Source organism: Parasteatoda tepidariorum, chromosome 8 (assembly GCF_982258835.1).
Source record: "Parasteatoda tepidariorum strain Cologne lab strain chromosome 8, Ptep-v5.0, whole genome shotgun sequence".
Classification (NCBI taxonomy): Eukaryota; Metazoa; Arthropoda; class Arachnida; order Araneae; family Theridiidae; genus Parasteatoda; species Parasteatoda tepidariorum.
Window position 1 is genome coordinate 35,694,897 of NC_141762.1, and position 26,071 is coordinate 35,720,967.

The 26,071-nt window shown below is 27.7% G+C and overlaps 1 protein-coding gene across 8 annotated transcripts in view; it reads left to right on the top strand.

Annotated features, from left to right (window-relative positions):
• Positions 1 to 26,071, top strand: part of LOC122273047 (structural maintenance of chromosomes protein 6) — a 102,135-nt gene that overhangs the window by 58,379 nt on the left and 17,685 nt on the right. For all 8 annotated transcript variants that reach the window (XM_087150112.1, XM_087150113.1, XM_087150110.1 and 5 more), the window contains 5 exons: positions 1,903 to 2,007; positions 3,872 to 4,068; positions 6,246 to 6,456; positions 7,229 to 7,399; positions 12,124 to 12,261. In XM_087150112.1, the coding sequence (XP_087006238.1) occupies positions 1,903 to 2,007; positions 3,872 to 4,068; positions 6,246 to 6,456; positions 7,229 to 7,399; positions 12,124 to 12,261 (822 nt within the window). The remainder of the gene's footprint in view (positions 1 to 1,902; positions 2,008 to 3,871; positions 4,069 to 6,245; positions 6,457 to 7,228; positions 7,400 to 12,123; positions 12,262 to 26,071) is intronic.

Below are 26,071 nucleotides of genomic sequence, written 5' to 3' on the forward strand. Positions count from 1 at the left end.
GTTAAGCATTGCTTATTTGGCCGAAGTTAGCTTTTGAGTTTGACACCCCTGTATTAAATCATTAATACTAATCAATCTATATTATTTTATTTATTGCTCTTTTATTTATGAAGCGGAAAATGCTATTTATTCTTTATTTGCTCTTAAATCCTTAGTATGAAAACCTTACTTTACTATGCCATAAGTACTGTATATTTCTGAATATAAACCCATCCTTCTATAAGCAAAGGAGTATGCTTCTCATATGCAAATTCATTCAAAACTTGTATATAAGCTACGTAAAAAAATAAGGCATGCTACACTTGAAATTGTGCATTCCTTTCTCGCATTCGTTTGTGCATTCATATTTTTGTTTGCCTCCTCACTTCACAAACATTTCAGCTGAGCAGCATGGATTGATGTCATGTCTTCTGCTCAACCTATTTTTGTTTTTTTTCCCTTCCTCATCCTTGGTTCTCCTTTCACTTACCATTAGGGATTGACATGAGTAGCAGTTCTACTTGGCAGAAGTCCAGAGTAAAGCATTGGTTGAATCAAAAAGTGTTAACTCATACTGGAATTTATATGTTCTAATAACATCCTATTAAAACTATAGGACTTAAAAAAAATATGGGGAAATGTTGATTTATTGAAATGTGATAAAACGGACCATTCTGCTACATAATTCTTACGAAACATCTGTGTTTTTTAGTTACAGAAGCATACTGCATTGATGAATTCTTTAATGCAGCAGAAATGTTTTTAAAAGCAAAACCCCAAGCTCAACAAAGCTGCATACTAAAAGGGTTTTTTTGATAGATTGTTATAAAGTTTAGATCTTAGTTGTCATTAAATTAAGAAAAATATTTAATTAAATTAATTTTATGTAATTCAAGTAAGTATTAATTAAATTTTAAGTAAACTCAATCATTTGACCTCCCAAGCCCCCCCCCCCCCTCTTCTGGTTGCATGCCTGCCTTAAGGACCCATTTATTTCGAGCACTGGGATTTAACGAGTACATGTTTACTACTTTATTTTTAGGCTTTCTTAAAAAAGTTATTTAAAATATTATTTATTCAAACTAACCTTTTATCACTAAGAAGCTAAGAATTTTTAATTTTTGCTTTAAAAATATGCATTGATTAGAAAAATGTAAAAAACATTTTTGATAGAAGTTTCAAAATTTTTATAATTATAAAATGAGATAGTTATAGTTTTTATACGATTGACATTCTTTTTTTATATTATTCTTATTATATATGTATGTATATATATGCATGTATGTATATATATATATATATATATATATATATATATATATATATATATATATATATATATATATATATATATATATATATATATGTATGTATGTAACATAAAAAGCTTTTATTAATCTTTTTATGTTAGTTTCTTTGCTATAAAACAACTCCTACTTTATTACTAATTAATTATTCAAATCGAAATACTTTCTCACACTTTCAAAAGCTACATCCTGTTTCTAAATCTATTTTTGGCCCAACTATGCATAAATTTAAATAAAGATCTTTTTTCCCTTTTAAGCCGTGGGAATCACTCGAGCAAGTTCATTAACCAATAGTAATTTCTGAGATTTCCCTCTTTTCCCTAGATAGAGACATTTTAGGATTTTTTGCAAGATTTTCCCTACCAGAAAAACTGTTTGCTGATGGAGTAAACATCACTTCTTCGCTCCCACTCAACTTAGAATGATCAAATAAAAGTTACTCTGATTTAATTAAAATCCTGTGTCTGTTTTCCTGCTCGGTCCGACTGCATCATTTTACATATATATATGTATATATATATATATACTTTTTTTAATTTTTATGTGATTTTGGACATAATCATATTTAGTACTGAAAGTAAGAACAAACCGCTAAGAAAAATCTGTTTACTTTTAGATGCATGATGTTTCTCAACATCAAGCTCAAACAAATGATTTTCCAACTGTTTTGGATATACTGACAATTAAAGATCCAGTGATAGCAAACTGTCTCATTGATCAAGTAAGTTATCATATCAGCCCTAAAAGTATTGAAAAAATATTTTTAATAAATCGATTAATATCACTCTGAATAAGAGAAATACCAGCATTCAAATATATCTTGTGTCTTGATAAAGAACTGTCACGCCTCCAAACTTTGCTTTCTTCTTTCAAAAAAAATTGGTAAAAGCATCATGGTTCAGTAATTTTACGAGCAATGTCAGTTTTTCTTTTTCACATTGCTGAAAAAATAAATAAGAATAAAATAAAAATTAAAGTGAAGTTTGACTTCAACTCTAATGGCATTTCACACTTCAAAATTTTGTGTCCTAAGTATAACTTAGTTGTGCAATTTATATTTTTTACATATCTCTTAAGTTTTTGTTGTTGCATCATAAAATTTATTTTTGCATCAAAAATTTTGAATCATGATTTTTTTACAGATTTAACTGCTTAAAGAGCATGTAAAAATAATTATTCAGTTATTTTTATTGTATCTTCAATGAAATTCAATGTTGAAACAAGTTAAATGAATCTTTATACTATTAAATAATAAATCAGAAAATAATTTAAAAGCAAAAATAGTTATTAACTTGCTCATTTTCTAAAGTCATCAGTGCTGCCATTAAAATTAAACGTTAGATTATTATTTTAAATTTTACCTATTGAAAATTTTACATTGAAATTATTGATTGATCTATCTGCATTAAATTATATTACTAACATTCCACTATGTTAAACTAATTTTTAAAAATTTTTTATATGTTAAATATTAATATAGTGATTTACTAATGACATACAAGTTATCTATTGTTAAAAAATTAAAAAGTTATTATGAATAACTAATTCATTATATTATTATATTTATGTGTAGTTCAGTTGTGGCTAACAAAAAAAAGAAGGGGAAAAAAAACGCTGGATAATTTACTAAAACATTTCAAATTCTTGGCAAGCAGTGTGAGATGTCAAAGAGCAATCATAAGATGCAAAAAGCTTTCATGTTTTGCCTGTTAAATTAGAGATTATTTAAGAATGAGTTATGAAAAATTATTAATTGTCTTTGTCCTCCCATTTTTGATAACGAGATGGCAAATTTCTGGTATGTCTGGTGTCTAAATAGACCCATAAAAAAACATGTTATTATAAGATCCTTTGAAAAGGGCGGAATTTTGAAATCTTTGAGTGGGTTGAAGACTATTTTTTGTTGGACTTAGCAAATGAGGATAAAGTAGAATCCATTGCAGAATGGGATCTGTATGACGACACTGCTGATGTAATTAAATTAAATCCGACGCAGATGATGTTCTGGAATCTTCGGTTTTGTAGCTTTATTGTATGTTTCGAAGGTTTTCATAGTGTTATATTTTGTGAAATACTCTTGAATAAATTATCTTAATTTTTATTACATACTTAATTTTTTTCTGAGCATAATTGAAAGTATTGCTTCGGAAAAAAATTCTTTTAATGTAAAAAAAATATATGATGAGAGAAAATGCAAAATTAATTATATATAACTTATTAAAGTAAGAAGATAAATTAATACAGAGTTATTCATATCATATCTGTCTCATTGTTTATTATGTATGTATAATTACAATTAACGAAAGGTTGACTTATTCACCGGGAATTACTCTACAAAATATAAAAAAGAATTTCATTAAAAATGTTGATAAATTACTTGTAAATATATCAAATTTGCAATACCTGAACATTCTTAAAAAATTGTAAGGTATTTTTAGTTTTAAATTTTGGTAAGTGTATGATTATGTAGACTAATGCTTAAATGTAAATTTTTTCAGCATTGCAAAAGTTTTATTTTGATTTCATTTTATATTTTCTTTACTATTGATTCATGTATTTTGACTGTATTTTGTTTAACTTTATAGCTCAGTATTGAAAACGTAATTCTCATTGAAGATATCACAACTGCACAAAACGTAATGTTGGATAATCCTCCTGCAAAATGTTATTCAGCTTTTCTGTTAAATTGTGATGAAATACTATTAAACCCTTATCGTTATTATTCTGCATCAAGAAGACCCACTAATGTTTTATCTCGAAATATAGATGAAAGCTATCTTCCGTAAGTAACATAATCTGATGACATTGGTTTTTTTTTTTCTGTACTTTTTCTAAATGAATGCTGATCACTGTTATATGTTTATTTAATTATTTCTATACATGGTTCAGCATACTTTCTGCAATAATCGTTAAAGGTTAATTAGTTCATTAAAATACATACAAGTTAGATATATCATAGTTAGTGAAATTAGGCAAACTAATTAGTAACTAATTAAGCAACTAACTGATTAGGCAAACTAATCAGTTAGTTAGAAGTGATTAGTTTGCCTAATTAGTGAAATGTGAAAACTAGCCTACAAATATTTGATTTTTTCCTGTAAAACTGTGATGAAGTACTATTAAATCTTTATTGCCATTATTTTGAGTCAAGATAACCTACAAATGTTTTATCTCGTAATGTTGATGAAAACTATCTTGTATAAGTAGCATAATCCGATGACATTCATCTTTTGTTGTTTTTTTTCTGTACTTTTTCTAAATGAATCATTATCACTGATAAACATTTATTTGATTTTTTCTGTGCATGGCTTTTCAAGTAGTTCTTACAATAATTTTGAAAAGTTAATTATCAATGGACAAATGCAAATTAGAAATATCTTAAGTGATTGATTTGCCAGAATAATAAAATGTGAAAACCACTTAACAAATATTTAGTTCATTGTTGTTTTTTACCCATGTAGACTAAAAGAATATATTATGTACGGAAATAAAATTTGAGTTATATCCTTTCAAAGCATTAGATATTTGTTATTTGTAATATAAATTACGGTGTTTTATCAGTTATTTATTTATCAATTAACAGTTTTTGTTATTTCTTGCTTTTTTAGAAAGCATTCTAGCAAGGGCATCGAGGCCCCCAAAGAATAGTATGAATATAATTGATTTCTTAACATTGTGGATCTATGCTCTTAACCTTATTCCTTTCAATAATTGTCCTTACTCATTTGTTATGTTAAAAAAATCATGTGGTTTGATTAAAGTAATGTATTTCAGTTAATATCAAAGATCTATAAATGTATTTTCTTTTTTATTATATCTTATGAATTTTTAAAGTAAAAAAGAATAAAAGGAATAGTATATTATAGTGTTAGTATAAATTTAAGTATGTATATTAATTTTAAAACTTGTTCATATAGGAAGTGTGTGCTTAATAAAATGAGCTATAGTTTCCGTAATTAAATTTTTTGAAAAGTTAATTATCAATGGACAAATGCAAATTAGAAATATCTTAAGTGATTGATTTGCCAGAATAATAAAATGTGAAAACCACTTAACAAATATTTAGTTCATTGTTGTTTTTTACCCATGTAGACTAAAAGAATATATTATGTACAGAAATAAAATTTGAGTTATATCCTTTCAAAGCATTAGATATTTGTTATTTGTAATATAAATTACGGTGTTTTATCAGTTATTTATTTATCAATTAACAGTTTTTGTTACTTCTTGCTTTTTTAGAAAGCATTCTAGCAAGGGCATCGAGGCCCAAAGAATAGTATGAATATAATTGATTTCTTAACATTGTGGATCTATGCTCTTAACCTTATTCCTTTCAATAATTGTCCTTACTCATTTGTTATGTTAAAAAAATCATGTGGTTTGATAAAAGGAATGTATTTCAGTTAATATCAAAGATCTATAAATGTATTTTCTTTTTTATTATATCTTATGAATTTTTAAAGTAAAAAAGAATAAAAGGAATAGTATATTATAGTGTTATCTTAAACGAATTTTTGTATAAATTTAAGTATGTATATTAATTTTAAAACTTGTTCATATAGGAAGTGTGTGCTTAATAAAATGAGCTATAGTTTCCGTAATTAAATTTTTTGTCTTAAAGTTTCTGGGAAAAAAGTTCTATGGTCTTCCTCTTTTGCAAATCAATCCCTGATCGCACCAAATTAAAATTACAAATGCAGTATTTTAACTTTATTTCATTATATTTTTTGAAAAATCTGCTGGTATTAGTGTCTTCGAAAAATTATGCACAACTTGCTGGAGCATTCATACATTTACAGATGTAATCTTTTTATTCGTCATGTAAATATTTTCTTGAAAGATTTTATTCTAATTTATCTTATGAATATTTATTTTTTCCATTAAGGTAGCAATTTTTGTACTTTTTTAGCCATTTTCGTATTTTTGTCTAAATAAAGTGCTTTTTTGAAATTGTTATAGAAAACTCCAGGAGGAAATCGAAACAATTGATATTGAAATAAAAAAGAGAGAAAGTGCAATGACTGATGGGCGATTACAACTTCAAAAGTGCCATTCTACTTTAGATAAATTGAAAAATAAAATTGTGAATCTAACAACATCAAAAGCTGATATAAATGGTTTGATTGAAGAATATAAGCAGTTTGAAGAACCGAGAAATGTGCCTGAAATGGTGAGCCTTCAACCCTGTAATACTACGTATTTTAACTCCAAAATAAATCAATAATTAGAGGAAAGAGGGACTAGTTTGAACATATACAAATTTGTCAACAAGAAAAAAAAAACAATATTTAATATAATTTTTAAATCATGTAGTAATTTTTTAAGTATAATTTGGGCATTGACCTGCATTCTGGTTTGTATCTGGAATTACAAAGTTCTTAAGTTTTCCTGTCCATAATAAGTTTATTGAAAATGTTTGCTTTTGTTCACACTAGCTACACGGGCTTGTGTAGATAAGCTATGGGTCTTCTGTGGGCAGACTAGATAACTTATTAAGTAGTCATTTATTACAATCCGAAAGATATATTTCATGCTAAAATGTAGTCAATTTCAGTTTAAGCCTTAAGTTTGACTTGTCCAAGTACCATTAGAAACAACATAACTGTGCTGCATCTTTGTATTTCCTAATAGAACCTGCAGTATCTCTTTACTCATAATTTCATTTGTTATTATTATTACTTTAAACATTGAAGTATTAGGCAAACCTGCTGATCATCATCATCGTTTTATACCTTTTTCTAACGTTCCAATATAACTTGTCAATTTTTATAAGAATCTGGTATCTATTTTTTATGCTCAATGTTTAAAAAAGTTTGTTTGACAAATATAAATAACAAAAATTTTAAATTAATAATTAACTTTAAATTTACTTGATAATAATTAAATTTGTTTAATTATTGAAATACTTTTATTTTTCTGAATGATGATATTATATGTTTTAGTATGATGAGTATACATCACTGAAAGCTGATTTGGACAAAAAACAAGAGGAACTAAGGAAAGCTGAAGAGGAACTTAAAATGCATGCAGCTAAACATGAAGAAATCAGGGTAAAATTTAACCAGCAACGAACTTTAGTAACTAGCCTAAATGGAACATTTGAAACATTGGGGGTAAGTTTTTTTTTTATTTATTTATTTATTAATTTTTAGTCTAGAATAAGGGTTTTTTCTATTCTTATTTACTTACTCTCTGTGAATAATTTAAATTTAAGAAAGCCTCTTATAGCAAAAATTAAGTTTTTTTTTATGTTTAATAAATATAGAGAAGAAAACATTAGCATTTACTTATAATATGATGCATTATAGTACAAAATTAGGAAATTTCGTAGCTGGCAACTGTTAGCACTTTAAATAGTCACCACTTTTTCAAGAATTGAAAATTCAATTCTATTAAAAAAACAATTGATGTTATTAAAAAAGTAATTCTGTTGAAACATTTATCAAAAGGTTGAAACATTATCACCACAGGGTTCATTTCTAAAATGAAAATTTTCTTTAAATCTTCAAGTAAGTGTATGTAAAATTAACATATGATGTCCTTTGGTAAAATTTAGGTTTTAACTTTTTGAACCATTAATGCAGCTTAAAATTTATGTTTATTCACAAACATGAAATTTATTTGTGGCAAAGTAAATCTCAAATGATCTTAATTATAATGATAGTCTTATTAATTATAATGATAATCTTAATTATATTAATTTTAATTATTATCGTCTCTCAAAGTAAAGAAAGTAGTATGACGTTTTAAATTCGAATGCATCTTGTGATGTAGAAGTGCTTGTCTCTCAATGAGGTGGCCCAGCGATAGATGGATTATTTGATAGAGTTCCCTTACAGTCAGGCTAACCATAGGAGGTTTTTGTGGTTTTCCTCTTCATGTAAAGTAAATGTGGATTAGTTCTATCAAAAAGTCCTCCATGAAGGTCTGTTTCTTACCATACTTGATCCAAAAGTTCTTTTCCTCTGGGTTGTGTTCTAAATTACGAAACTACGGAGTTTAACTCTGTAAACACAGAATCGGGTGGGCTGTACAATGCTGGTTATAAAATTAAATAAAATCAATATTACGATAACATGAGCGTTTCAAGGATGTACAACTTTCACTTGTAATGAATAATTAGATTTAATTTAATTAATAATTAGATTAATATAATTGTAGTAAATACTAATTATACTTATTTGCACTTTTGCTGATGGTGACCGTTAATTATGATGGTATGCCTATATGGTACATTGATTTTTTATAGAATAATTTTTATATTTGCCAAACCTAAAACAAAATATAGGGCTTATAACTTTTAAAAGGCATTGGGGAATTTTGAGTGGTAAAAGAAATTCATTGCGAAAGTTGTGCATCCTATGTTTTTTGTTTAAGGTTTGACAAAGAAAAACTATTTTCTTTTTTAGTTTTCTTAAAAAAGGCAGAATTTTTACACTTTTTTGTAGCTATATAATTTTCTAAGTTTTGTGTCAAGTAATTTTTGTTTCAAAGTGGTTAGCAATTTGCTTGCACTTTTTCAAATACACTCGAAATTTATATTGACATCAGGCATAGAATTCCAGTTAAAATTTTTGCATTTTAGCTGCTCCAAAAGTGATCCAAATTTTGCTTAACGGCAAATTCTTTTTTGTATCAAAATGGTATTTATTTTTGGGTGTTTATTAGTTATTATACTTACTTATTTATGTAAAAACAAACTGCTCAATATTTCAATTTTAAAGCACTCTAAAACTTTTTTGACTTCAATTTAAAAAATATTTTTAAAATCAGCTGGTTTTCAGAATCTGTTTTTTAGGATACATTAATGACCTGCTTTTTTTTTAAATGGAGCGTTTGAGTAATTACTTTACTTGCTCAATTTTGTTACAATTCCATTGCAAATAAACACTGCTTTTTTAAACAAAAATTTCTGCTGTTTTGGTTAAGAATTTTCTTGTGCTGATATTTTTAATTGATACTTTTTCGGCACTCAATCACAACAATTTATATAGTTTTTTTTTTTCAACATTGTTACGGCAGTTATTGTTGTGTATTCCCACAAGGCTTTCAAAATCCTAATATTTTTAATACAAAATTTTTTTGACACACTTGATTAGTCATGATTCTTTTGTAAATTCACATTATCTTGTTGATCATCTTTTTCAACAGTTATTAGTTATATATTTCCTCATTGTTTTTAGAATCTGGAATTCTAACGTAATATATTCACCACAAGTGATTCACAAGTCGTGTTTTAAAGAAACCTCTTTTTGACACACTAGATTTGTGATTATTTAACTGTAGATTCACATGGTTAATTGGTATTTTTTTTTTTTTTTGCAGTGTTATGCGTTTCTGCATAAAATTTGAAATTCCGATTTCATTTTAGTACAAAAATATGAATTTAGTACAAAAATATGAATTTAGTACAAAAATATGAAAAGTTTAAAATACACCAATATTTCACATTATGTGCATGTACAAAAAATTTTATGTCCGTGTTTACGAATTTGATAACGTTTTGTTAATATCTTTTTCTGCCGTGTTACTTTGAGTTTCTATATGAAATTTAAAATTCTGATTATTTTTACTGCAAGAATGTGAATGATGGAATATGCAATTATTTTCTTTTGTGCATGTGTACGAAAAAAAATTTTCAATATTGGTTGCATTTGTTGATGACCAAACATAAATTGTCATTATGACATCTGATGTGATTCCAAATCATTTGAAATGTGATTATTGACCACCCCCAGACCCAAGCCCACTTTCACCATATTGAAATATAATATTGTGTCTAGCATTCTTGTTTTTGAAATGACTCAGCCATAACAACCTAAAATTTTAACTGCACTAAATATTGATATTTCCTTAAATATAAAACTATACTAAACTCTCAGGTGAACAAATTACAACCCAATTTATTTATTTTCTGTGATAAATAATTGAATTTAGATCAAATTTAAAATTGAGCATTATTTTTAGTTAAGCAAATCTCTTCCCTTTTGTTTGTCAATTAATTAATAAAAATGAACTTTCTGAGACCTATAATTATCAATTATTACTTATGCTTTTTTTCCCTTGTTAGCAATGCAAATTTAAGTTTAATTAAATTTCTAATTTCAATAGCTTAACTATATAAATAATTGTTTCGTTTTAAAAATGTATGCAGGGGCCACCCCCTGCATACATTTTTAAAACGAAACAATTACAAACAATTACAAAATAATGGAAGGACTTTGATACTATATTTTTTCATATTTCTTGAGAAATACTTACAGAATTATTTTATAACTTCAGAAATTCTGATTTCAATAGCCTAACTATGTCAATAATTGTTTACTTTTAAAAATATATACAGGGGTGGACAAAATAATAGAAGAACTTTAATGCTAATAAATTTTTTCATATTTCTCAAGAGATACTTACGGAATTATTTTATAATTTCAGAAATGTTTATGTCATGCGATATCAATGAAATTTTAATATTATTTGAGGGACCAACAAGAAATTGTGTTTTTGAAAACCCTATACCAAAAAATGTAGCAATAAATTTGTAAATTATAAGAATTTTTTTGGTTATTATAGGCAATAATTACTCAAAATTTCATAATTTAGCTTAAATATTTATGAAGACACAAATAGTTTTATAAAAAAAACTATTTTTTGGGGGGGGGGGGTCTTACATTTTTGCTCGAACTTCAAAAATATTTAATAAATTTAAACAAAATATTTAGAGGAATTTAAAGGTTTACACAGTTTACAGTTTTTTGCTTTAAAATTTAGAAAAAGAATTAATGAAAACTGTGCAATATAATAAATAAAGTAATTATTTCATACTGCACATTCATGGAAAAAGTTTATAAATTTTTTTTTTCATAATTTTGTTGTGAATCATATTTGGCAAGTAATGAACAAAAATCCTATTTGAATATCTTAGAAAAAAAAATTTTAATGTTTGAACTTTTTAAAAGAACTCAAAATGATAAATGGTTTTTTACAAATATTATTTTGTATCATGAGACAAAATTATATAACAAAATGTCATTATATAAGAAGAGGAAAGATGTTTTTATGGGGAGTGATTTTCAACAATGGCTGTGTAATTTTGAATAAATCTTGTTTAATACTTCAAAATGAAATTTATAGAAAATTTTTTAAGTTATAGCAAAAAAACATCGTGAAAAATTTTTTTATAAAAATATCCACACCTTCTTAATTGTTTGAGCTAGGTTTACAAAATTATGTGCATTTTTCACGAGTAATAACTAAAATAATTGTTATAAATTTATTGCTACAATGTTTTGCTTAGGGTGTCCAAAAACACTATTTTTTGTAATTTATTGTCGCCCCTCAAACATGTAAAAGCTTTGAACTTCATTGATAGGTATGAGAAATCATATATACTAAACACTTCTAAATTTATAAAATGGTTCTCTAAGATTTTTTTGAGAAAGATCAAAAAATGTGTCAGTTTAGAAGTGTTTCCATTATTTTGTCCAGCCCCTAAATCTATGTTTCAAAATTAATATATTGCTAATGTTTTTTTAAGTATACATACTTCAATCATCTGTATTTTATTAGTTGTTCTTTGAATGAAAAAAAAAAGTTTCACTTTTAAGTTAGAAAAATGTATCCAGATATTAACATCTCTGTATGAGTTATTCTGTCATCTTGTGACCTGATCCTAAATCTTCATACATTGGGGTGTTTCTTTTTTATTATTTATTTCGAGTTATTAAAATTTTTGTTTCTAATGCAATTAAAGCATTTTTGTTGACAATGGTAAGATAGACTTTTACTGTTCAGATTTCCTTTTTATCAAATATTTATTATTTCTTCTATTTTATTTCAGAGAGAAATCTACAATTGTGCAAAAGATAAAGAAGTTCTTGCTTCTGGTAGGAAAAAATTGGAACAATTAAAAAAAGAAAAAGAAAGAGAGTTAAGTAAAGTGGAGTCTGACATTCAAAAGGCTGCTGATGCAGTAAAGGTAGTTTTTCAATTTTATTATGGCTCTGTATGTTTCTAATTACCCCTTTTGCATACAATTAAAGCATGCTATTCTTGGCCATTTGTACTAGCTGTAAGCAAAGGATTAATCAATAAATGTACTAACTTACTTCAAAACTGTTTGTGTAAACGTTCCATAAGATAGAGGACAATCTAAACTAAAATCTTACACAAATTTTAATTAGTGTTTTAAAGACAGGTTTGCCACAGGCGACTAAAATGCAACTATTTGAAATTGTTTTTGGCATGAGGCGACTATGGCAACTTTTTTTCCCCGAAAAGGCAAATAAAGTTGCCATGTTTTTGAAGAAAAAAAGTTTGTTGTTATTTAGGCAACTATTTTCAGGAAAAGGAGACTATTGGGAGACTTCCCTAAACTCCTAACAATGTTTTTTTTTAAAGCATAAATTGGGTGGAAAATCTGCACCCCATAAGATAGTTTCCGAACACATTGAACTTTTTTTTTCTTAAAAAATTTTGAATTGCAATTTTGAGTCTTCACTTTTTAATTCGTTCAATCTGCACAGAGTGTATTGTAAGTCTATTTCTTTTCTCGATCGCCTTTTCAATGATTTTTTTTTCTGTAAAAAATTAATACGATACTGCAATGCGTGAATTTCGAATTTGAGTAATCACTTTTCATATATATATCAGGGATGCTACGCCCGCGCCATTTGCGACAAACTGAGACAAAACGGCATAACTGCGCCATTCTGAGACAAAACGTCCAAAATTTGACAAACCTGAATTCAGTTTCAAATATTAATCTGCATTGCCGTGAGTCATTGGAGAGCATTTTGCCGTTCACGCCTCCTAAATACGTCATTTAAATATCAGAAATTCCGTTTGGCAAATCAGCTATTGGTATGCATATAGAATATGCGTTTCGTGTCTACAATGTACAGCAGTGAGTAGCAATCAATATCGTATGCACGTGATCTTGTAAGAAAAGAGGGTATTCTTCCCTTATACTATTGGTTATTATCTTGCTTTTTTTTTCTTAGGAAACTGTACAGTGCACATAATTATTCAGGGATGAAAGACTTCCGCAAAAAAAGCGGAAATCCGCTTTTTTTCTCCCAATTTTTAAAATTTCCGAAAAATTTAGGGAGTCCAATTAGAGAAACCCAAACCCCGGAACGATAGTCGGATTACCGCGACTTCCGCTATAGAGTGGAAAGGAGCCTAAGCGTTTCGTTTCGACCGCCGATATTTGATTTTTTTTTTTTTTTTTTTTTTTTTTTTGGCTGATTTTTGGAATTTTAAATATTAAGAACTGCTCTGGAATATGCTAAAATCGCAATTTTTAATCAGACGATTTGAATATCATCGATTTTCGTATTTAACTGATTTAAAACTTACGTGTTGCGATTTTTTTTACGCTATTTAAAAATCGTACTAGCAATTCCTATTCACTCAATTTAAAAATTCAATATCGCGATCTGTATTCTCGCGAGTTTAAAATCCTACGTCGCGATTCGTATTCACGCATTTTTAAATCCAATATTGCGATTCGTTATCACGCAGTTGTAATATCAGATCTCGTTTTTCGTATTTGTACGCTATTTAAAAATTACTCATTGCGATTCGTATTCACGTGATCTAAAAATTATGCATCGTGATTCTTATTTACGCTATTTAAAAATTCAATATCGTGATTCATATTCACGCGATTTTAAAATCCAACCGCACGATACATATTCACGCGATTTTAAAATCCAATATCGTGATTTGTGTTTTTAAAATCCAGCAGCGCGATTCATATTCACGTGATTTTATAATCCAAAATCGTGATTTATATCCACGCGATTTTAAAATCCAACCACACGATTCATATTCACGCGATTTTAAAATCCAAAAATAGTGATTCATATTCACGCGATTTTAAATTCCAATATCGTGATTCATATTCAAGCGATTTTGAAATCCAATATCGCAATTCATATTCACGCGATTTTAAAATTAAGAATCGCGATTCATATTCATGCTATTTTGAAATCCAATATCGTGATTCATATTCATGCTATTTTAAAATCCAAAATCGCGATTCACATTCACGCGATTTTAAAATCTAATGTTGTGATTCATATTCACACGATTTTGAAATCCAATATCGCGATTCATATTTACGCGATTTTGAAATCCAATATCGCGATTCATATTCACACGATTTTAAAACCCAATATCGCAATTAATATTCACGCGTTTTTAAAATCCAGTATCACGATTCTAGAAAGAAGTAGAATTAAGTTTTTTCTTGAATTAGTTACTGTAAAGATGTGATATATTTTTCTACAGTTGTTGCATTTAAACAATTACTAAGTGCATTCATAATCACATTTTGTGATTGTATATTTAGCTATATAAATTAAAAGAACATAGTCAACTAACTAATCTTGTGAATGCAAGAAAGTACAATCTACTAGTCAATGCCAACAAACTAAAAAGTTTACTTTTATACTTAATAAAGGATGCAAGTCATTTTAGAAAGAAAATTATATTTATATGTGTCTTTTTAAATTGTTTGTAATAGTTTTTAAATATTTCTGTTTTGATATAAAAATGTATATATGCTAATTTTTGGCTATTAAGTGCTCCCTAAAATTTTCTTGAAAAATTCCTACCTAAAATATTTCAAAATTTCACTGCACCTCCTGAATTCTGTCAAAGAGTGGGGTTTTTTTTGTGTTATTTAAATTTTTTTAACTCTCATTATTTAATTACTGAATTTCTCTTTTAATTATTGAAATCTGTAGACCTTCCATTATAACTGAATAGTTATAGATTTTGAGATGAAATTTGAGCTCAAAATAAAATGGGTATTTTCCCCTTTGAATTACCAAAACTAAATAGATATTTCTTTTTAGAAAGGTTACACCATTATATTTTAAAAAATAAGAAAGTTAAAATTTACTTTGTAAAATTCTGGAACAGATACTATTCATTGGCATAAATGATAAATGCAATATACAGGGATGAGATTTTTCCGCTTTTTAGCGGAATTCCGCTTTTTTCACTCTTATCTCTTAAATTTCAGCTTTTTATCAAAAATTCAGATTTTCTAAAAAGTTCATTTTTTTTTTTTTTTTTTTAAGTATGCCGCTTTTTGGGAAAATTCACCGATTTTCAAAGAGAAACAGAAAATTCAAACTACATAGCTACAGTGGCGTATCTAGGGTATGGCAAGTATGGCGAATGCCATGGGCGCATTATTTCAAAAAGGCGCAAAATCAATCAACATCAACGATTATTTTTTTAATTAAAAATTTCACTAATTTTTTTTTCTTCAAGTTATGGCAGAATTAAAAAAAGCATCCAACATTTAACCTTTCCTCGAGGGCTCGAAAAGAAGACATCGAGGTCTTTCGAGGAACTCTTTTTATAACTGGGGGAGTGAAATATGAAAGGGAACCGCTAATAATAAAAACAAAGTAGGTGACGAGCGTTAAACAATTTTAACCTCCCACTGTTTTTCATTTTTTTAATAACTTCGTTTGAAAACTCATAGACCACCTCAGTTAGGGATAATAGGAGGGTCAAGGTTTCCAGCGCTTTTACATAACTCGAAAAGCGCGGGAAATCTAAGTTGTTATATTGGATTCAACATTAAAAAAAATGGGGGAAATAAGAAAAAAAAACATTCCACATACCCCCTCTTTTTAAACAACTTGACATCTGTGTGATAACAATTCATACACGTTTCTGCATTCATTCACTAGACACTTTTCCTTTCATTATACTTTCAAGTTGAGCAACAGAGGATTCGAAATAAATAAAAAAAACTTTATATTCATGAATACATTCAAGATAAATACTATTATAAATCAGTAATAAAAAGTAGCTTTTTCTTTTCTACTATTATATTTACGATGACTTCGGCAAAAACCAAATTTTAATTATAATATCGTAATTTATAGAATAATGCAGAGTTTTTAATAATTATAATTATAACTCTCTTTACTAACTTTTTGATACTTTCCAATAAAAATATTTTTAATTTCAGAGAATTTCCTAAATATTTAACAGTTAATGTCGATCAAAATCCTTTGACAAAAAGACTTTTAGCCCCATATTTAATTTTATAACCGTCGTTGAACAGCCGACCTAATTCCGTAGCCTTGTAATTTTGAACCCAATCCAGAAGACAAGGTAACTCCTGTATCGAGAAATGGGAGAAATTTGCCTTCGTGGAGCTAACCCGCATTTGCGTTACATGGAGAGGAAGACCACGAGAATCTCCCACGGTTAGCCTGACGGGAAGGGAACTCTAACCCATGATTCGTCAACAACTGAGGATATTTCCATGATATTTCACGTCAGCACTGTGGTCGGTGCAAGCCGGGTGCGGAATTCGTATCAACTGGGATTCGAACTCGGTTCGCCTCATTGCAAGGCGAACGCTCTATCCCCTGAGCCATCGCGGCTCCCATATTTAAATTAAAAGGAATTCAAACTCATTTTTTTCTAAAATGTAGCTTCTTATTGCTTCACGATACGTCAAAGCTGTAATAGAAAGAATTTAAGTTATCGCTGATAAAATGAAAAGACAAAATGTAAGCTCATTATTCATTATAGAAAATTACAGGGAATTTTATTTTTCTTCTTCTTTTAGTGTATTATTAATTTCATTTTTTCTACTAAAAACGAAAAATAAAGCACAAACTTAACGTAAAATTTTTTGAGGAAAACGAAAAAAAAGAAAAAAAATTTTTTTCCAGGTATAAACGATGATGAAATAAACAGTTTAATAATGTTCATTCAGAAGGGGTATTCACGGGTAAGAGTTATAAATATTGAAGTTCCCAATATTATAAACAAGCAAGACATTATTTATAAGACTTTATTGAAACTGTAACTCAGAGTCAAACTATAATATTGCACAAGGGAAAAAAAAAATTAAAATAGCCACAAAAAATCATGGTTACGTATAAAAATAAAATAATTAACTTAATAACATAATTTAGATTACAAAAGTATGGAATATGTACTAGCATTAAGAATGTATATTGTAGAATTGTATTGAATGTGTATTGTAGTACTATGTATGATGTTATAGCTCTTGAGTAGCAAATATATAGATATAAGTCAATGCCTTTTTCCTCGGCAATACATAATGTATTTATTTAAAATCGTGTCCTTTTTTATAATAAGATGATAAAAGCAGAAAACAAATCCTAAAAATAATATTTATTGATTTCGTTTATTTAAAATAGTTTACTTAGACAGTCAATTAAATTTAAAATAATTTATTTGGAAAAAATGCTTTTCTACTTAGATTATTTGATATTATTTATGTATAATTGAAAGTGCTATACGTTAAATATAAATTATAATAATATAAGCTGAATCTTTAAATTTAAAATATTTATCTGTATGAAAAAATTAGTAGTACAACAGACTAAAAAAATGAAAGGCGAACGAAAGAAACTTTGGAAGTTCAAAAGTTGGTGACAAACGTAAAGAAATTTTTCTCCCCTTATCTTAAGGAAAATGAGACCTCCAGTTAAAAGAACAATTTTCGGGGGAGGAAATGAATGGAACCCCTTCAGGCAGAAAAACCAGATGGCCAGATGGTGATGACCAGAGGACAGAGAGATGTGAAAACCATGGGGTATCCCAGTCTTGCTTAGACTAATTATTCTGTAGTGAAATGCTTGTAAATCTTAAATTTTATCAGGAGTTAAAATCTCTTTGAAAAACGTTTTCGGAATTTGCTGAATAGATTTTAAGTAGAGCCCCTTCTATAAATTAGCGTAAATTCTTCCTCAACAGGAGATTTTTACCACCCATGGTGGGAATCACCTCCACTAAAGTGTGAAATACTGAAAATAGGAGGCTCCTCTGATGACTCGCTCTACAAATAATTTAAACCAATGGAACGATTTAATAATGAATACTTTCCACTATTTTGAGAAATAAAGGGCAGGCGTTATAAGTAGCTAGGTGCTCATACAAAAAATTCTGCTCGTTTTAGTTAATGTTTCAAAATTTAAGCCAAAAAAATCAAATATTTAAAGTCTTTAGATTTTTATAATCTATTTTGATGCAGCTTCTGGGCTTTTATAGTTGGTTCATAGATTTAAGAAAATAAAGTGTACTACAAGGATTTTCTTTGATTGTAAGTAATCATTTCCTAAATATTTAAATTAATGCATTATACTTAAATTATTAATATTTTCTAGAAATGATGTCTATATACAGGGATGTAAGATTTCTCCGAAATATTTTATTAAGTGGTAGAGAGTTAAAAACTAAACCTTGCAAAATTTTAGATGATATTGGTAAAATTTAAAATTCTTACCACAAGGTAACTGGAGTAAAATTGTATTTCATGGAAAATTTCGAATTATACATACGTAGTGGCGGAAAATATAATTTTAAATCAAATTTACATAAACCAAGAATAAAACATTAAAACATAAATTTTGCTACCACTAGAAAGAAGTTGCCCATTAAGCTGCAAGTTAGCATCTCTGTATGTGTAGATCGAGTGGGACATTTGCTCTCCCTCCTTTTAATGCTATAAATTAGAATTTATAATATTTTTTAGTTTTTATTGTTACTGTTTTATGACAGTACATTTAATATGCACATAGATTTTTTGTATTAATAATTATATATTGTATAATTAAATACTCGTTAATGCATTATAATTATAAATAATATGTAATAAAAAAAACGACGAATGTTAAAATTTCTAATGTTAGTGGGAATATATTTTTTTAATTTTCCTGAAAAATAATTGCGATAAGTAAATAATTTTGTGTTTATTACGTAACATTCATTACGTTCAGCAAATAGTTTCCAACAACCAATAAATGTTTTTCTTTCTATTCATAAATAGATAGATTTTGAGTTTAACCATTTGTTTTTTTTTCCTTCTTTTCTTTGAAGGGTTATATTAAGGAACAATGCTTTAAGTGTAAGTTTCAATAATCCTTTTACTTACAAATTGATTTTTTTTAATTCATAAAGACCTGTTTGTTTTGTACTTTTAAATTACATTTATTTAATATTTATCAACCTTTCTTCGAGTTATGGAACACGCTTCCATAGCATCTCGGGAGCAAAATTTTGTCATCTTTCTTTCCCCTATATCTTTTATTTTATTTCAGATTAAAATTTTCTTCCCTTTTCAAAAAAAAAAAAAAAAAAAATTAGATTAAATAATTACTTTTTTTTTAATTTTATAAGTCTTTTACAATACATATCACTTACATTATGTTTATATCACTACGTATTATATTACTTGAAAAAAAAATCAATAAAGTAACAATCACAATAATTATCTTTCATTAAATAATCATCTTTATTTTAAGAATATTAAAAAAAAACAATAAGCATTTTAAATATTGAAAAATTAGAGCTTGTTTAATAATGAAGTATACACATTCTTATAATGTATTTTCATAAAGATACAAAAAAAGCCCTCTTTTCCTCAAATATTCCAATCACTTATATTTCTCTTCTTCCTAAAAAGCAAATTTTAAAGCTAATTAATTTTGATTATTTTTTTTTAAAAGTTTTTTCCCCTGATATACAGGTTGGTCTAAATTCATGTTGTTTGAATATGGAGTTAGGATTCCTGAGAAATAGAATTGAAAAAAAGTCGGATATTTAAAATTTGATTTCTAATTTGACTATTGACTATAAATTTGACTATTTGACTATAAATTTGACTATTTGATCAATTTCGCTAAAATGTAGTATTTTTTAAAACAATGTAAAAAATGTACATCTAACAATTGAATTTTTTTACGACTATTATAAATAAAATAATAAATATTTACGAAAAGTTATTTTTTAACAAAGGACCTTTATAATTATGGGAAAATTTTTTTAAAATTCGATTGAAAAGCTCTCGAGTTACTTCTCATATTGTGACTACCCCCAATACTTAGTGGTACAGAAATCCAAATCAGTCAAAAAAATGGCATGTTTATTCAGAGAAAGTACATTTTAGTGTCTGATTTTGTAACTTGAAATATTGTCCCTGCACTTATTAATTAGCATATTTTAAGTCACCTCCTTGAACCACTGACATGAGAAGAACATGAAGATCTGATTATTATATCAAAAGTTTTCCGGGTAGTCCGTTTATTTATTTATTTTTTTGCGCACCGAACGTCTACAAACTTGTGATTCAAATCTGTTTTTTTCTGCTTTTTCTCTAATTTGTTCCATTCTGATGCGAAGAAAATTTTTCATAATTTGATTTTTTTTGGTCTATTTCTTAACTTTTTGCCTTTTTTTTTCACTGTTAAAAAATCAATTATTTCTAGATATTCTTAAACTAAGACGTCAACTTCCTCTAATTTATTTCTCATTAAAGAATGTATTATTGTCGCTATTTTGTCTAGAGTTCTGTATTAATTACTATATGTATATTTTTTCTTATTATCGGTTATTATATAATGTTTGTAAAACTTAATTATATTAAGACCATCGCTTTTTTGTAAATAAAAAGCTAACGAAGCTATAAAATTTGATTGTAGCTATTTTATTTGTAATTGTCATAACATATCGTAATTATTTACACTGTGATCTTTAATGAATTTGTTATATCGCGAAGATTTTATTGTTTTGGTATTAGCAAAGCATGATTATTTCTAAAAACAATTAATTTTATTCAGTTTAAATTTTGAAAATAATGGGTAATCATCTGGTTATGTTATAGTTCTTCTTTAATTCAGAGACATTTGTTGTGCATGCGTATTTTTGTTACCTAATTGTATTTGTTGCTTAATTAAACAAATTGTTAGAATTGTTATTGACAGTTGAAGAAACGCAAGAGAATCTTCTTTAAATATGATAAAGCAGACTTTTTTTTTTATTTCTAACTAATGCTGATTTCGAACACACTTGAATACATTATAATTAAAAAGAGATAATTTTATTGTTGTAGTTAATTTTTATTTATTTATTAATCTATTAAAAAAAAATTGCGTTGCAATCTTTTTGGAAAATTTTATAAACGTTGTTGAACAGCCGATCCCATTGTTTGAGTTTGCGACTGCTGATGTTCAACTTCGTAGTCTTGTAATTTTGAACCCGATTCAGAAGACAAGAGAACGCCTGTATCGAGCATTTTGGAGAAATTTGCCTTCGCGGAGCACTTTTTTGATTGAACTAATCCGCATTTGCGTTACATGGAGAGGAGGATCACGAAAGCCTCCCGCGGTTAGTCTGACGGCAAGGGTAACCAATGATCCGTCAAAGAGGATATTTTACGTCAGCACCGTGGTAGGTACAAGCCGGATACGAAAATCGTATCGAGCAGTCATCGCTGGGAATCGAACCCGGCTCACCTCGTTGGAAGGTGAATGCTCTATCCCCTGAGCCACCACGGCTCTTTTTGCAATATTGCCAAAAGGCTTAAATACTTCAAACAACGCTTTTATTTCGCATCGCATAAAAAAAGAGATTATAAATATTTTAGGAAGGGCGCCAGTGCGAGATTTGCCATAGGCGCTTCTTTCCATAGATACGCCTCTGCATAGCTACCAATCCTTTCTCATTTTTACCTATTTTCTCCCCTTTTACACGCAGCAGATAAGATTTTCCGAATTTTTTACCCGCCCTCCAGATAGATCCTATTTTCGTAGTTCAAACGACGCTACTTCTGACAAGCCTTTTAGAGGTCCCAAGCCTGGAATCTGCTAATATCTCGATTCTTATTCACACAATTTTATTATCAAACATAGCTTTTCATATTAGCGTGTTGTGATTCTTATTCACGCGATTTGAATATTGTACGTTGCGATTCTCATTTACGAGATTTAAAAATCAGATATTGTGATTCGTATTTGCATCTTCTTAAAAACCTATGTAGTGATTCATATTCACGCAAGTTTAAAATTCAATGTGTTGATTTGCTCATGCGGTTTATAATATCAAACATTGATTTTCGCATTTATACGCGATTTTAAAATAAGGCATTGGGATTCGCATTCACGCAATCTAAAAGTTATGCATCATAATTCTTATTTATGCAATCTAAAAATTACGCATCATGATTCATATTTACGCGATCTAAAAATTATGAATCCAGGGGTGATTGTGCTCCGGAAAAAATCCGGATTTCCGGAATTTTCTCTAACAGTGATCTGGAAGTGTCCGGAGATCGAAGGTCCAGACGTTTCAAAATATCATTTATCACAGAAGTTTCCGGAAATCAAATTTTCAAAGGTGGAACTTAAAAACACAGTTTATTTTATTTGTTTGTAAGGGAGAGCCAGAGAGATACTTTATAAGCTTATATTCATGATTAATATTCATTTTTTATCAGTAAATAGTTGTTATAATCATAAACTCAAGAAAGAAAGACATATTTGTAAATTTTAATTACTTCTCCAGGTCATCCTAGCTATGTGTAAATGGTATGGGTATGTGTAAAATTTTAAATATATTTTAAGTAAACTAAGAAATATAGGAAAAAAACCTTGTTTAAATTTTTTTCAATTTAAACTGTTTTTTTGTTTTTTTTAACTCAAGAAATTTTCCGGAATTTTGACTTAGGCTCACAATCACCCCTGTGAATCGTAATTTGTATTTACCCGTTTTAAAAATTCTATATCTCAGTTCGTATTTTCTCATTTTCAAAATCGTATATCTAGTTTCATATTTATGTGATTTCAAAATCCATAATTGTTATTCATATTCACGCAATTTTAAGATCAACTATCGCGATTCTTGTAAGAAGTAAATTTTTTTTAAATTAGTTACTGTAAAGGTGACTGTTTTTCTAACGACGATTATTAGTATATGTAAGTGTTACAACATCAGAGAAACTGGAAGGGAATATATTCAAAACTTACATTCTATGCTTGCAAAGAAGAAAAAATAGGATTTGTCACAAGATGTTTGAAGATGGACTAACGACTAAATATAGCAAACATAAAAGATATAGCAAACAAAAGCAATCACTTAAAAAGGGATTTAATTAAAAAAAAATTGGGGGGGGGGGGGAAGAGAATTAATTAACTCATCATCAAAGTTTTATTTATAATTGCTGTTATTTATGCTATAAAATGCAAAATTCTTATCAAATAAAAAACAATTATCTAAACAGTTGCTGATTGTCATGTAATTTTTCAAACTAAAATAACAATTTTATAACAATACTATATATTTCTACTTCACTGATATTGATATGTTTCAGAGGGCTGTAGTTAGATTAGACTATAATATGAACATAATGATTTGGTTCATTGTTAAAGTTTTTTTTTTCCAATATAATTTAAAAAGTAATATTACTGATATATTTGCTATAAATCACATAACAGTATTTATTAAAAGAAATGAAATATTAATATATATTCTCAGTAGTTTTAATTTGCTAAACCAGGTAGTTTTTCAAGTAGTAATTGTGTCTTATATGAACTGAGGAAAAATATAATTTCCAGCTTCATTTTTTCAATTGGTAATTTTTTTTCACTAAATATTAAATATCAATGTAATCGTTTTTATAATAATAGATTAGTACACAATTGTATGTCAACACATTATTTATTACCTTAAACTGTCTGGAATTTATTATTAAAGGGTTGCGCTTGCGTAAAATTTACTATCGTGGAAATTCAGCTTTTTTGCGTTTTGGCTAATCTCATCCCTGAATATATATGAAAACAACAGAGTCCACAAAACAATTTTGTGGACTGTGTTGTTTAGTTATTACACTGAGACAATTTTAGCTGAGACAAAAAGAGATTTTAACTGAGACGAAATGCAATTTCTGGTGAGACAATTTGATATTTTGCGAGTAGCACCCCTGATATATATATATATGTGTGTATAAACATTTACGTTTAGATAAAAAATATCATATTTGCCACCAACTTGACTGAATGGATCATGGTATATGACAATTAAGTCATTAACAAAATTTTAGTCATATTTTTCATGAATTTTTGTTCTTATTTAGACAATTTTTTTCCTAGTTTTTGGCTACTATTTTTTGTTGCAACCCTGAAAGAGGAATGTATAAAAAAATGAGTTTTTCTCAAGATCAATTGTTGCAAATTAAAATGCAGATTATTCTGATTTTTCAATTATTTAAACGATTTTCCTACCTTACAGTTCTATTTAATCAAAAACTAAGCTTTTTTTATTTTTAATAAATGGAGTTATTTTTTATATTTCAAGAAAGTTTTAGTAATCTAATAGCATGACGTCAGCAAAATAATTTTCTTAAGGCTGTGAAAAAGGGGTTCATTTTGTGAAATTATTATGCTTTTGAAACATACTTCAATATTCTTTAATAATGTAAAATAACCAGTTGTTGCAGTTGAAGTAAATTTTGAGTGTTCTGAAACCCTGTGTTTCTAAGTATCCATTTTGTTGCCTGATAATACTGATAACATTTAATCTTTATTTTATTAAGTTGGACATCTAAAAGTGTTTTGTGTTGAATTTAATAACCAAATCACCAAGACAATTATTTTTTTAAATAAATGTAATTGATATACCTTTGAGTTTAGGGCATGATTGCATAGTGTAAGAATCGTCGACAATAGATGGCGCTGCAAGAAAAAAAAAACTTAAGAAAAAAAAAGAAGCTGGGGGCGGTTCTCTAGCTTGGTGGGAGAAGACTGGAATGTTCTATGATGGAGCGCGAAGTTTCATTGATTATGTGATTAATTACTATTATTTTCTATATACTTCATGTTTGTGCCGTGGCATAAGAATGCATCTAAATAAAATCGTTTATGCCAAGAAAGGTTTATGGTGAAATCATTTCACATTGAAAAATCTGAAAAAGAACCTGCGAAATATTACTGGCGCAGCCGCCGAAGATGATGCAGAACCAAAAACCAGGTGAGAGCTCACTTTATATTTGTAAATGTATGCTCCCATAAATAAGTAATTATAATTATTTGGGCGAAAATTATACAAAATGGAAATTAAATGTTTGTGTTCCGACATGGAACATTAATTTAGTTTACTCGTCAGAGTACGAACACGCCAGTGTTCTAAAGTGAATTCTTTTACTCGCCAGAGTACGTAGATAGCATATTTCTAAAAAGAATTTGGTTGTTCTTGTTGTTTTGATTTTTGTCCCAGATAATTGAAAATTTTATTTCATTATATTGAATTTATTGTGGTTTTTAAGTTCTGTTTTGGAAATTGTTGGAAGCACGCCAGTGCATAACATATAGCGTGGTATCGTAATTGAAAATTTTATTTGATAAAATTGAATTTATTGTGGTTTTTAAATTCTGTTTTGGAAATTTTTGGAAGCAGCATAAAATATAACATTGCAATCGTATTTCGAAAATAAAGAATGCTGAATGATCTATTATTTATATCAACTAAGATTTATTAAACCAAACAAAAAAAAAGCATAGGTTGTATCAAATAACGGAATATAATTTGGCGTCAACCAACCTTGGAAGTCTCATTCTGAAACGATTGTTTTGTTTCTTTTATTTTTGCATAAAATTTTTTTTTTTTTTATTTCTGAAAGAAGAGGCAAGTGTCTTTTAATAAGAAAAAAAAATACAAAACTGAGTTTGTTTTATTCTATTTGATTATTTTGATATTGAATTGTATCATTGTTGAATTTTTTTATACGTATGATATATTTTGTTTTCGTACATTTTAATGAGAAATTTATACGAAAGTTATTTATAAATTTCTTATCGCATTTAATGATTTAAAATATTCAGTTAAAGTTTTCATTCTCACGTAGAATTTGATTTTTGTTCTAAGAATAATTATTTTGGTTAAAATAATTTTTATGTTTTGAATTTGTGAACTTGTAGGAAAGTATATATTATATCTAGTGTAAA